A 13,429-nucleotide genomic window follows, 5' to 3' on the forward strand; every position below is an offset into this window, starting at 1 on the left:
GGACCCTACTCTAGGGCCCGCCCGCCACTTCCGGCCCCTTCCCCGAGGGCCACACCCTCTTCCGGTCCTTCCCCGAGAGCCCGCCCCCCTTCCGGACCCTCCCCCGAGGGCCCGCCCCCTCTCGCGGTCCTTCCCCTCGAGAGCCCACCCCACTTCCGTTCTCTCCTCCCCCCCTCCGCCCCAAGAGTCCCTCTCTTCCTGTCCCTAACTGAAGCTCCACCCCTTCCGCTGTGCCGCCTCCCGCCACCCCCATTGGTGGAAAATCCAAGGGGCGGAGGGAAAAGCTCCAGGTTGTCTGTCCCCGGAAGTGATGCTCGGAGGGCCCTCCCCTGAGGAAGTGACGGCAGGAGTGCCCTTGACCGGAGGGGAGGGCCGGGCTGTGCATCCCTCCGCTCGCGCTGCAGGGAGGTAGGAGGCTCGTGGGGGTGGCTCGAGGTGGTGTCGTGGCGGAGACACGCTCCGGGCCTGTTCCTGCGCTGTCCGGCGGCCGAGCGGGCGGGGGGACCTGTCCTTCGTTGAGCCGGGATCCCCAGTGGCGTCCGATTCCCCAGTCCCTCCTCAGACACGTCCTTTCTTTTTTAGAACCCCCTACACACTCCTGTTCCTGAGCCTCTTAGTTCCCCTTGAATTGTTGCGATTCCTCTTTCCTGATCCTTTGATAACCCCCTTTTCCCTTAATTTCCCATTAAAACGCCTATTAAACGAGTAATAAAGAATTTGCAGACGGCCTTGGGTTCCAGTGTTGACTCTCATTCAATAGTTAGGTTACTTTGGGCATGTCACAATTTACCTGAGCCTCGGACTCCTCATCTGTGATGTGAGCAATACTGTAGAAACTTCCTCCAGGGTGATCTGGGAGAACTGTAATGTGTATAGGCCACTTGGGGATGGGGATGGACTTGGCCCTTAGCAGGTGCTCCGTAAATATAGGTTCCTCCCTCCCTTCTGTTGTAATTCCGCCCACATCCTGACTTCTTTTTGGTTGTCAGCCCAGTTTTCCTGTCCTGGTTTGCCATTCCTTCTGCTTTTTGATTCTCATTCTTCACTTAACCTCTACTCTAGAATCTTATGTATCATTTCCTGGCATTATTTTTCAGGCCCTGAATCTTGAGCCCCACAGTACTGCCCAGATACTTTTCTTTTCCTAGTGTATTGACTTCCTGAACTCTTCCTGCCTTTTTCCCCTCACAGATGGCTCAGCGACTTCTCCTGAGGAGGTTCCTGTCCTCCATCATCTCCAGGAAGCCCCCTCAGGGTTGGTGGGCACCCCTCACCCACAGGGCCCCGCAGTGCAGTCCTGGTGACCTGACAGTAACACCCAACCAAGCCCGGTCAATATACACCACCAGAGTGTGCACAACGACCTTTAACATCCAGGATGGACCTGACTTTCAAGACCGAGTTGTCAACAGTGAAACACCAGTGGTTGTGGATTTCCATGCACAGTGAGTCCTGGGGGTCAGCAGAAGACTGGGGTGTTGCTTGTTCAGGAATTTATTGAGTACCTGCTGGGTCTCAGTCCCACGTTTGATGCTTCTCAAACATAGCCTCATTCCAAAGACCGATAAGACCCAACCCTCGCACTCAAAGATTGAGTGTAGTCTGATAGGACACAGACTAGTGAACAGTCTTCAGAGCTCACTGTCACTGGCACTGAGAAACACTCACGTTCTGTATCTCACTGCCCAAATGGCTCAGAGTCCCCTTCAGCTTGGACCAAAGCAGGAAAAATAGGACAATCACATCATCTGGCTTTGGGTGTATACCAATTCCTGGCCCTGCAGATAAGTTGAGTTTTAACAACCAAAACAGGGAAGGGCTGGCAAAAAGTTATCAGTGCCACCACAGTGGTACCCAAGCACGCAGGGGATGGGCAGGGTTTTCTTTTCAAGGCTATAGAAGTTTGTTGTAGGGGTATTTAAACGCTGATAGCCTTCTGATTGTTAGCTTGGCCTTCCTCATTTCCAGACTTTGGGTCCTGACTAGCCACCTGGCTACAAAAGAACTTGGACTAACCCCTCAGATTGAGGCATCCTTGTGTAGCCTGGGTTAGAAGTTGGAAGGCCTTCTGGGCAAATCTCTGACAGATTGTTTTGCTTTCTTTCCCGTTCTTTCTCTCGGACTCACCACGTTGCCTTGCGCATGCCGTCTGATGTCCTTGCGCTTCCCCTTCACTGACAATTGGAGATAAGGTCTTGCAAAGTGGGTTTTTAGATGTTGTGAGTTCATTAATTGACATCTCTGAACGGAAAGGGTTTTAAAGGCCAAGACTTAAAATAAGGGTCGTCGGCCAGGGGTTCATGGCCAGCAGAGCTTTCTCCCTTCCTTGTAAAGCAAGGACTTCCAAAATGAATGATAAATGGGATGATGCCTCATTTTCTTCTCTGACCAGAAAGTAAGACATGAATTTGCTTAGTACCCTGGAGATGACAGCCTGTTGTCGCTCACCACCCAGAGGGGAGCACCTGTGATGAGTGCAGTGTGAGCAGTTGACCCCGGGCCTGGGAGATCACAGAATAACCCAGGGCTCAAAGAACACATTTGGAACACAACCTTGGGTTGCAGTCCCAGGGTGCCTGTCAAGCTCTGGGACCTTGCCACAAGTTCCTTAACTTGTATGGTCCTTAGTTTCTTAAGAAGGTGTTTTCCTTTGTGGGGTTGTGGGTTTGAGGGCTCTGGGCAGTAAAAGCAGAGAAGGTCCTGGCATGTGACAAGCATGTTGGAGACGCTCCCTAGCATTGGCTTCTCCTCCCCGTGGTTCTGGGTCCATGAGGTGTGTGAAATAACTGCATTTTAGAGAGCACGTTGAGCCCCATTGCCTTAGTGGATTTCTCATCACTGCTGTGAGAGGCATAATCTCTCTTACTCGAAAAGAGGAAACAGGCTCCAGAACAGTCAGCTGGTTGGTGAGGAATCTCTGTTTGAACCCAAACCTTTTAACTTCAGATCTCACATTTTTTTGTATGACGGTGTATTTCTCTTATGTGTGCTGAAATAACCTTTATAAGAGTCTTCTGATGAGGACTGTGTTTTAGGAGCCTGTGACCTCTGAAAATCCCCCCACTGCAGAGTGCTGGCTTTATTATTTGGCATGTCAACATTATAGGTTAATATTCAATCACTGTACACAGAGCTGAGAAGGGCAAAAGGCCCCTCAGAAAGATGTGGCTCAAGAGAGGATTCTGGGGAGACAGAAGATCGATGGCTAAGCACTCTTGTGACTGGATGCTTCCTCTCTCCCCTTCTGAGGTGGTGTGGCCCGTGCAAGATCCTGGGGCCAAGGTTAGAGAAGGTGGTGGCCAAGCAGCATGGAAAAGTGGTGATGGCCAAGGTGGATATTGATGACCACACAGACCTCGCCCTGGAATATGAGGTATGAGTTGGCAGGGGACTGCCCCAGTGCGGCTGGTGTGGGGGGTGCTTGGGGACCACCAGTAGCCAATAAGGGTGTCTCGGTTTTTTCTAGCGTGCTCAGGAGTTCAGGGCACTTTGCAGTTGTGACTCTGTCGAGCCTCTGAGCCACTTGTCTTTTCACCACCTTTAGGAAGTGGAATGTATGATCTAAAACACCAGCTTATTCTCTGAGTCTTGGGACATGGATGCATTCCTTCCTTCATATATTCATCCGTGCACATATTCAATCAGCAGTCACATGGGAGCCCTGGCATGTGCCAGGCATTCGTGACTCTGGCACAAGAAAGACAAACTCCTTGTGTCCAGCACTCTTAGTCTAGCAAGAGAACAACAGGTAGATCATTTCACCATATGGTGAGAAATGCTAAGAGCAGAGGTGCACAAAGGAAGGACTGATTGTTGGGGAGGGGGGTGGAAGAGTGGAGGAGGGAATGCTTCCCACTAGGAGGACCTCTGAGTGGGGCCGTGGAGAATGCATGGAGAAGGGCCACGTGCACGGCAACACACGGAGACGGGGGAGTCTAATGTGTTCCTTTGGTGTGTGTGTTCAGAGTCTCTTAAATGCCAGGTGCTGTTTCTTGGTTGTTGATAAGGCAGTGGACAAAGTGGACAAAATCCCTGCCTTCGTGGAGCCTACATTCCAGTTTATTTGTGGGTTTTTTTTAAAGATTTCATTTATTTATTTGTCAGAGAGAGAGGGAACACAAGCAGGGGAAGCGGCAGGCAGAGGGAGAAGCAGGCTTCCCAAGGAGCAGGGAGCCCGATGCAGGGCTCGATCCCAGGACCCTGGGATCATGACCTGAGCCGAAGGCAGATGCTTAACTGAGCCACCCAGGTGCGCATCCCTCTAGTATATTTGATGGGTGGTCGGCACACTTTTTCTCTAGAGGACCAGGTGGAACGTACTTGAGGCTTTACAGGGCATTGGTCTCTATTGCAAATACTCAGCTGCCACTGGAAGCTGAGTAACAAATGGGCGTAGTTGTATGTCAGTAAAACTTTATCCACACAAATAGGCAGCAAACTGGGTTTGGCCCATGGGCCATAGTTCACTGATCCTGCTTTAGATAATAAGTAGAGGGGCGCCTGGGTGGCTCAGTTGGTTAAGCGACTGCCTTCGGCTCAGGTCATGATCCTGGAGTCCCCGGATCAAGTCCCGCATCGGGCTCCCTGCTCGGCAGGGAGCCTGCTTCTGCCTCTGACCCTCCCCCCTCTCATGTGCTCTCTCTCTCTCATTCTCTCTGTCTCAAATAAATAAATAAAAAAAATCTTAATAAAAAAAATTTAGATAATAAGTAGAGTGGGAAAAAGTAAATCAGGAAGAGGAGGTAGGGCTAAGCATGGGGCTGGGGAGGGATTCATTTTTAAAAGGGTGGGCAGTGTGGGGGGGCACCTGGCTGGCTCAGTGGTGTGTGCGACTCTTGATCTCAGGCGTGTGAGTTCAAGCCCTGCATTGGTTGTAGAGCTTCCTTTAAAAACAAATAAGTAAGTAAATAAAAAATAAAAGGGTGTACTTGGAAAGGCCTCTCTGAGAAGCTGACATCTGAGCAAAGACCTAGAGGGAGTGAGGAAATGAACCAGGCAGCTCTTTGGAAGAGCAATCTAGGCAGAGCAGACATCAAATGCAAAGTCCCTGTGGTCAGTGTGAGCCTGGTTTGCTCACAGAATAGCAGTGCCTGTGTGCCTGGAGCGGGAGATGCGTGGGGTGTGGGGGCGTCCTCCCAGCCTCGGAGACCAGGACAGCTGGAGAAAAGGGAGAGGTGCACTGCAGCTGGATGGCCAGCATGGAGAACTGAGCAGGGAATGAGAAGACAGGCTGTGGGGGATGTTGGCTGTGGCCAGAGGGGAAGGGGTCAGGAAACCATGCTGAAGATACCATTATTACCAAGCCGAGGTCATGCCTGGTGGCCTGTGGTTCCCCGACATATTTGATCTGGCCTTTGGGTTCTTTTTTTAAAATACTGAACCAGATGCTGGTATCTAAAGCAGAGATTTCACCTGAAAATCGAGATTTCTGGTTCCCTTTTTTTTTTTTTTTTTAAGATTTTATTTATTCATCAGAGAGAGAGAGAGACAGAGGAACGCAGAGGGAGAAGCAGGCTTCTTGCTCAGCAAGGAGCCCGATGTGGGACTCGATCCCAGGACCCTGGGATCATGACCTGAGCCGAAGGCAGACGCTTAACCAACTGAGCCACCCAGGCGTCCCCAGATTTCTGGTTCTCTTGACGATCTGGCCAGAGTGAGCCTCCATCCCTCCTTCCTTCTGGGTAGCCAGTGACTGAAAGAGGGGGCCTGTTCCCTTCAGGGTTTGTAAGTCCAGGCTCAGCGCTCATGAGACCTGCTCAAGTAAAGGTGCCGCCTCCAGCTGGTCCCCATGGGGGCAGGGGTGAGGATAGGCTGGCCGCCTGTTGCACTCGGGTGGGAGTGATCACCCACGGGAACATCTGCCCCAAACAGAGGCAAAGGAAGTAGATGCTGGGCAGGCAAAGTCACTGATGACCACTGCGGGTGGAGGAGGGGGTGTGACCGAAGGAAGACTGTCCATGGCACTGAGCAAGAGATTTGGGGCTGCTCACAAGGGCTTGTGGGGGAGGGACGACTTGCTGTTTTTGTGTTTTGTTTTGTTAAGTAAACAATACCCCCAACGTGGAGCTCGAACTCACAACCCCAAGATCAAGAGTCACATGCCCTGGGGCGCCTGGGTGGCTCAGTCCTTAAGCGTCTGCCTTCAGCTCGGGTCATGATCCCAGGGTCCTGGGATCGAGCCCCACATCGGGCTCCCTGCTCCGCGGGAAGCCTGCTTCTCCCTCTCCCACTCCCCCTGCTTGTGTTCCCTCTCTCACTGTGTCTCTGTCAAATAAATAAATAAAAATCTTAAAAAAAAAAAAAAAAAAAAGAGTCACATGCCCTACTGAGCCAGCCAGGTGCCCTGAGGCACTGTTTTTTTTAAAGCTCTCCCACTGATCTTTCAGTCAAGGGGGCACTTAACTGGCCATTTAGATGCCCCTGCCTTTCTCCTCCTTGTCCATCCCTCCCCCAAAGCCCACAGCAGCTGCGGGGATGAGCTTAGGGCTGGAGTGGCTAGAACATCCCCAGGGTAACCAGCAGGCATAAGGTGTCTTAGGCCAACTCCTGCCACCACAGCAATCAGCCTCAGCCAGTGGAACTTCTCGGCAGACACACCCTGAGTGCCAGCCCTGCTCCAGGAATTGTGCTTAGCTGGTACAGATGGCAAGAAGAATAACCCATCCCCACCTGCATTCCAGGGAGCCTGGTGATGTCGGGCTGGCCACCGAGGTCCTGTGGTCAGGCCTGGAAAGTGTGTGTTGGAGGTGGGTCCCCTTGTAGGAGCTTCTCACTCCTCCCTCTGTCTGCTGTCCAAATCGTGTGTCGGTCACACAGAAGGACCTCAGGGTGCTTGGGCCCACATCACATGGCTCTTGTTTTGCCAAGTCCTGGGCAGATGTCACTGCAGTGCTTAGGAAGCTCCAACTGGGGTTGTCCTGACCACCCCCTCCGCCAGCCCTTTCCTTCCTTCTTTCACACCTGTTCTTTTGGAAGAGAGCCTGAGGAAGAAGTTGCAGCTGAGAGATCCATGGTACCTCCTGAGACAGCTTCCTCCTTTTCCAAGTGTTGGATGAACATCTGGGAGAAACTGCTTTAAGTTGTATTCAGGGAATTTGGTGCCTCTCCCCGAGCTTTCCTGAACTCTGCCCCACCTCCACGCCCAGCACGCACCCTCAGGGTGAGTCTCCTTCCTCACACAAATTCCCCTTGCACCACACCTCTGCTTAGGTCAGCTGCCCACCCTAGAACTCCACTGTCTCCCAAAGGAGAAGGAATGGAAAGGCTGGGGGCCTTGGGGTTTTGGTGTCCCCACCCCCATTTGCGCATTGCCCTGGCTTGGCCGGAAAAAAGCTCCCTGGTCTCCCAGCTCCTCGTCCCCACTGAATGGCTGGGCATTCCCTGATCCTTCAGACCTTGCCAGCTACTGGGGGCAAAGAGCAGATCCAGATGTGGACCCTTGAGCCTCTATGCTCTCCTCTGGGGCTTCTTCTGGCTTCACACTTGGAGCTGTTATCCTTTTATTTTCTCCTCATATAGAGAAGGCCCTTTAAAAAGTATTAGAAAAACAGCCAGGTAAGACATAATGAGGGTGAAAAGTCACCTGTCGTTTTACCATCCCAACACAATCACGTCACGATTTGGGGTAACTGGTTTATGCTTTTATTTGAATTTTTTCCCTTTTAATGTTTCATGTAACTTCATAGTTCGTTGAATAATAATATTTCATTGTTGCAAAGTATAGCACTTTAATCATTACCATAGCCCCTACTTCGAAAGTATTCTAAATCAGTTCTTCACAAACATGCATATGATCTGGGATGTTGCTTAAAAGCAAGTTATGAGGGGTGCCTGGGTGGCTCAGTTGGTTAAGTGAGTGCCTTCGGCTCAGGTCATGATCCTGGAGTCCCTGGATCGAGTCCCACATCGGGCTCCCTGCTCGGCAGGGAGTCTGCTTCTCCCTCTGACCCTCCCCACTCTCATGCTCGCTCTCTCTATCTCATCCTCTCTCTCAAATAAATAAAATCTTTAAAAAAAAAAAAACAGGTTATGAATCGTAGGTCTAGGAAGAGCCTGAGATTCTGCTTTTCTACAAGCTTCTCAGTGACCACTGCCAGCAGTCTGGAACCAAACATGAAAGAGCAAAAGTTCCAAAGGCCTATGTTGACCTTCTAGGGGGCATGTGAGGGTTCACACCTGGTGGTGTCCATCTCATGGGTTTGGACAAATGTACAGTCACATGCATCCATCATTACAGTTTTGTACAGAAGAGTTTCACCATCTTTAAAATCCCCTGTGCTCCACTTTCTCCTCCCTCCTCCCCTTGGGCCCCTGGCAACCACTGATCTTTTTACTGTCTCCATAGTTTTGCCTTTTCCAGAATGTCGTATAGTTGGATTTGATTTTTTGAGTAGGCTTCATGCCCAGCTCAGAGCCCGGCGTGGGGCTTGAACCCACAGCCCTGATCAGATCAAGACCTGAGCGGAGATCAAGAGTGAGACATTTAACTGACTGAGCCACCCAGGCGCCCCTGGATTTGATTTTTTTAATAGTAGTTTTTTTCCTGGGGCACCTGGCTGGCTCAGTCAGTGGCGCATGCAACTCTTGATCTCGGGGTTGTGAGCTCAAGCCCGACACTGGATGCAGAGATCACTTAAAAAAATAAAATCTTAAAAAAGTAATAATCATAATAATAGTTTTTTCCAAGAATCTTCCTGGGTCCAAAGGCTTCTCATTTGAAGCGTGGCGTCCGCCTTTCGGCACTTCCCTGCCTGGGCTTCCTCGCCCTGCCGGGACTCGGGAGCTCTGAGGCCAGTGTGTGGCACAGTCAGACGTCACGACAGCAGTCGGACAGATCTCGTGTCAGACCCCAGCTCTACCACTTAGTCACTCAGCTCTCGGGCCTCGGTCTTCTCTGTAAAGCGACCCCACCTTATGGTGCGAATTTATGAGGTCGCATCCGCAAGTGGTTAGTGTCACCCCGACACGTGAGGAACCCCCCGGTACGTAGTGGCCTAGCTGACGGTGATCTTTTCCTTTGCATTAGCTCCGCAATTAGCCAAGAAGGAGGTCGCCGGCCTATGTGACAACTGGCACGGTGCCTGTCCCTTGGTGGGGCCTCACAGACGGGACGGGGAGGGGAGGCAGGGGGAGACTCAGCAGGATCACTGAGCTCCATGGCCATGTGGCCAGTGGACTGCAGGTCTGTGGGAACAGACCACACACACACACACACACACACACGAGTCCCCAGTGTCTTGGGCCCAGCCTGGAAGGTTCCAGGTGGTGTCGCAGAGCAGGAGGAGGAACAGCGCGTGGTAGCACGGCTGCTCACCTTTGCTGCAGCCACTTGGTCCCCTCGGAGCTGCCAGAACGGAGAGCGAAGCCGCGTTCCTGCCCCACGGCGGCCCCTCTTCCACTTAGATCACATTCCAGAGGACTGTGCCAAGGACCTGTGCGCTTCCATTTAAGGCAGTGTTTACCAGCACCAGCCCCTCCTGATTTGTGAGCCAGACTCAGGATCCACAAAGCCACATCCTCCTCCCTCGGGGGAGGGAAGTCCAGCCCCACCCCAGATACGACAGCAACGTCCTGGGAAAACCAGCCTCTTGGCAAGCCCGTTGCTGTGTGCACTCGTCTGATTTAGACTCACCCTCCGAAGGACGCCCTTGGTCAGTAAAGACTAGACCTTGGAGTATCTGCTCTACGTCTGACTGCAGCGTGGCCGGGCGTGTGCGTGCACGCATGTGAGTTTGCACAAATGTGATCGTGGCGGGCCTGGTCTGGAGTCTCTGAAAACTGACACCACTCCAAGCCACCTCAGCGAGCGTAGTCCTACTTGGAGGACACATAAAAGCCATTAGACCACTTCTCATAGGACATACAGGTTTTATAGCAGTTAAAGAAACAGAACAGGATGGGATCCAGTTAATGCTTGAGCCTTGTCCCTCAGTTGAGTGGCTGGATTCGAGGTGCCCTTGCTGCCCTCACAGGCCACTAGGGGGCGCATAAGAACACAGCTCCACGGGCACCTGGCTGGCTCATTCCGAGTGTGTGATTTTTTTTTTTAATATTTTATTTATTTATTTGAGAGAGAGGGACAGAGAGCACGAGCAGGGAGGAGAGGGAGATATAGGCTCCCCACTGAGCCGGGAGCCCAACGCGGGGCTCCATCCTGGGACTCCAGGATCATGACCAGAGCTGAAGGCAGACGCCCAGCCGACTGAGCCACCCAGGCGCCCCCGGAGTGTGTGACTCTTAATCTCAGGCTGTGAGTTCAAGCCCCAGGTTGGGTGTAGAGATTACTTAAAAAATATAATAAAATAGGGCACTTGGGTGGCTCAGATGGTTAGGTGTCTGCCTTTGGCTTGGGTCGTGATCCCGGGGTCCTGGGATCGAGTCCCGCGTCAGGCTCCCTGCTCTGCGGAGAACCTGTTTCTCCCTCTGCCTCTGCCTCTCTCTTTCTTTCTCTGTCTCTCATCAATAAATAAATAAAAATCTTTTTAAAAAATTAAAATAAAGTCTTCAAAAAAATAAAACACACAGCTCCGTGCCCGCCCTGGTGCACCCCACATTGGTGGCACAGTCCAGAGCAAGCATCTCTGGGCCCTGGCCTGTGCCTGGAGGCAGGGCGAGCCGCATGCTGGACTTTGCCCTTCATGCCACCTCCCGGGCCACAGTCATGAACAAGAGCAGGAGCCAGCGGCAAGACTACAAACAGTAGCGCACGCATGGTCAGCCCACTGCCCGTGGGTCCACCCGCACATTCCCTCTGCCACCCTCACATTCCCTCTGCCACCCTCATCAGCCCCTGGACAGTCCTTGAAGGAACCTAATGGGACTAATACGAACAGGGACTATGTCCTCTTCCCTCTGTTTGTCCACCCAGAGCCCATTAGGGGCGGGGGGCAAGGCCTGCCACGTAAAGTCAGTGGGGGCGTGGTGGCAGCCCCCCGAGGCGTGAGAGCGGGCCGGTGTGGCCTGCAGTTCTCTTGTAACGGACCTGTGCACCATGTGAACGTCCGAACTCCCCAGTCTGGCTCCCCGGGATGACTCATGGGCAGGAGGGCACTCGGAACGATCCTCAGAACAATTCGTGAAGACTTGGTATGTTTGTGTAAACTGCTGTTGTTACTTTGTAGTTAACTTGTGTAAGAAAAGAATGTTTATCTTGTTCTGTTTATCCGTTTTCTAAAAAATGTCTACAAATGTCAGGCAGGGGGCCCAGGCCGCAGCAGATGCTCGATGCCAGAGTGAGCAGTGGGCCTCATGGACGCGCCATGGAATCTGTATGGGTCCCCCTGGGGGACTTGAAAAAATGCTTCACAGGCCAAGAATGTTGCCTCCATCCCCCCTAATAAATAAACATCAGCGCATACATGGCTGAGCCCGTCGTCCCGCACTGTCCAGTGTGAGTCGGTGACTTTCTGGACCCTGCTGGCCACGCAGGCAGCGAGCGAACATGGCTCACGCGGGGCCCGTGGTACACTTTCTGACACGTTCTCTGCGGCCACCATTTGCTGAGCACTGCATACCAGGCGCTCGGCCAGGTCTGACCCTCGAGGGCCCTGCCAGGTGCAGGGCGCCGTGCCGAGACCGCTCGCCTTAGCTCGTGCAGCCCCGGGACCTGGTATCCGTGCGCTCAGTGGCTCCATTCTGCAGATGGGAACAAGGAGACGGAGTGATGAAGGGGCTTCCTCAGAGCGGCCCGACTTCGGGTCAGCCACTTCCAGAGCCTGAGCTCCTAACCACCCAGCTTTATCTGTGACTCTCTCATCTCTGGCCTAAGCCTTCAAGGTCGATGCTATCACCCCCATTTTACAGAAGAGGGCGCCGAGGCCCTGAAGGTGGTGTGGCCTGCTAGTGGCCGCAGAGCCAGGACTCAGACCCCACCCCGCCCCCAGGGCCGGTCCTCCCCTCGGGGAGCTTCTCCCCGCCCCCGACCCTGGCCTGCAGCTGTGGGCTATTTTCATCCCTCCTGTCATTGCAGCCAAACCACTGGGCCAGTGAGTCAGTCCTGCGGTTGGGGGAGGAAGGGGACCGCCGGGAGCCCACAGTGGAAAAGCCCTGCAGCACCCCTGCACCAAGGGAGGGGGCCCCGCCCGCTGCTGAGGCAGTCGCTGCCCTGCGTACACCACCAGCCTTCTCCACAAAGACTGGGGAATGGCTGTTGAGAAAAGCTCGCCTCCAGGTGACCTGGTCTCCTTTTGTCTCCTCCACATAGGTGTCAGCTGTGCCCACCGTGCTGGCCATCAAGAATGGGGACGTGGTGGACAAGTTTGTGGGCATCAAGGACGAGGACCAGCTGGAGGCCTTCCTGAAGAAGCTCATTGGCTGACAAGCAGGGAAGAGGCCTGGTTGCCCTTGCCCCCCTGGGCCCCCATGGTTCCAGGAGGGCCCCCGATAGAACTCCGAGCCCTTCCGTGTTGGCCCTTCCCGCCTCCTCCCTTCTGTCCGGCCCCTGTGGGCCCATGCTCTGGAGACCAGGCCCCCAAACACAGGAGCCTTGCGTGCTTCCAGCCCGGCTGAGTGCCAGAGGAATGGTGCTGCTGCTGATCTGGGGACAGCCGCCTCTCCCCGCCCCCCCCACTGTCTTTTGTCTGCTCCCACTAGGGCTCATCCGTCCTCCCGGGATGCTGGAGAGAGCCCCAGGCCAGCCCCAGACCAGCCGGCAGGGACCGCTCAGCCCACATCTCCCTGGTTCTTCTGATCCGCACCCCGGTGCCTGCCTCCTGCATTTTTCTTTCCTGCCTCTGTTTTGTAAAAAGGAAGAAGGAAAAAAGAAACCCAAACAAGTGAGAGTAATCTATAATTCTCTCATTTTTTGTAGGTCTGTAATAAAGAACTTTATGTGGTCCCTTCTACCTCCTACTCTGAAGAACAGACCCTGGGCTCCACACTAAATTACCCTCTAGCCACCCCCCCCCAAAGAGCCACCTCCCTTCCTTCTTCCCAGGCGCAAGGGCAGAAACACACACATGGGGTAGGACGAGGGGGCAGTCCTCAGACCCCTGCCTTGGGAAGCCTCACTGTGAACAAACGGGACCAATAAAGCTAGGGTTTGCACCGTTGACAGCTTCCGTTCTGTCTGGGCTCTGGAAGCACTTGGGACCCCTCCCCAGGCTGGGCGGCTGTCCCTGCTTCCTGCGACTCCACCACCCTCTTGCCCTTGACCAGCCAGCACCCCCTGTTCCTAACACTGTTGTCGGTGGTGGCCGCTGTCCTGGCGCCGCCTTCACGCGCAAGTGAGGCAAGAGGGTGCCTACTGTCCCTGTTACACAGATAAGGACACTGAGGCTCATGGAGTGCAGGGCCAGAGTTTGTACCCAGACATGGTTGCCTCTGAAGCCTGGGCTCCTGCACCTGATCCCTTTGGTGCTTCTGGGCCTTTCTTCTCCGCTGACCGGCACATGGCCACTCCTCTGGAAAGCCTGGCGCCCTAGGGGAGCTG

At 53.6% G+C, this 13,429-nt stretch overlaps 1 protein-coding gene across 1 annotated transcript; it reads left to right on the forward strand.

The window, feature by feature from the left end:
• Nucleotides 1-258: 258 nt before the first annotated feature.
• Nucleotides 259-13,049, forward strand: TXN2 (thioredoxin 2). The gene is made up of 4 exons (XM_045872603.3): nucleotides 259-408; nucleotides 1,192-1,445; nucleotides 3,250-3,373; nucleotides 12,203-13,049. The coding sequence occupies exons 2-4, from the start codon at nucleotides 1,192-1,194 to the stop codon at nucleotides 12,314-12,316; spliced, it is 492 nt and encodes a 163-aa protein (XP_045728559.1). The 5' UTR covers nucleotides 259-408; the 3' UTR covers nucleotides 12,317-13,049.
• The last annotated feature ends 380 nt before the right edge of the window (nucleotides 13,050-13,429 follow it).

Source organism: Mirounga angustirostris, unplaced genomic scaffold (assembly GCF_029215605.1).
Source record: "Mirounga angustirostris isolate CCGP_5_RB_7025 unplaced genomic scaffold, mMirAng1.0.hap1 SCAF_5, whole genome shotgun sequence".
In the NCBI taxonomy this organism is placed as follows: Eukaryota; Metazoa; Chordata; class Mammalia; order Carnivora; family Phocidae; genus Mirounga; species Mirounga angustirostris.

What these genes read in the sequence shown, in the direction of transcription:
- TXN2 (XM_045872603.3), top strand. Translation starts at nt 1,192, where the DNA reads ATGGCTCAGCGACTTCTCCTGAGGAGGTTCCTGTCCTCCATCATCTCC. An exon ending in GTTGTGGATTTCCATGCACA is followed by an intron (nt 1,446 to 3,249) that starts GTGAGTCCTGGG and finishes TCCCCTTCTGAG; the next exon opens with GTGGTGTGGCCCGTGCAAGA. An exon ending in ACCTCGCCCTGGAATATGAG is followed by an intron (nt 3,374 to 12,202) that starts GTATGAGTTGGC and finishes TCCTCCACATAG; the next exon opens with GTGTCAGCTGTGCCCACCGT.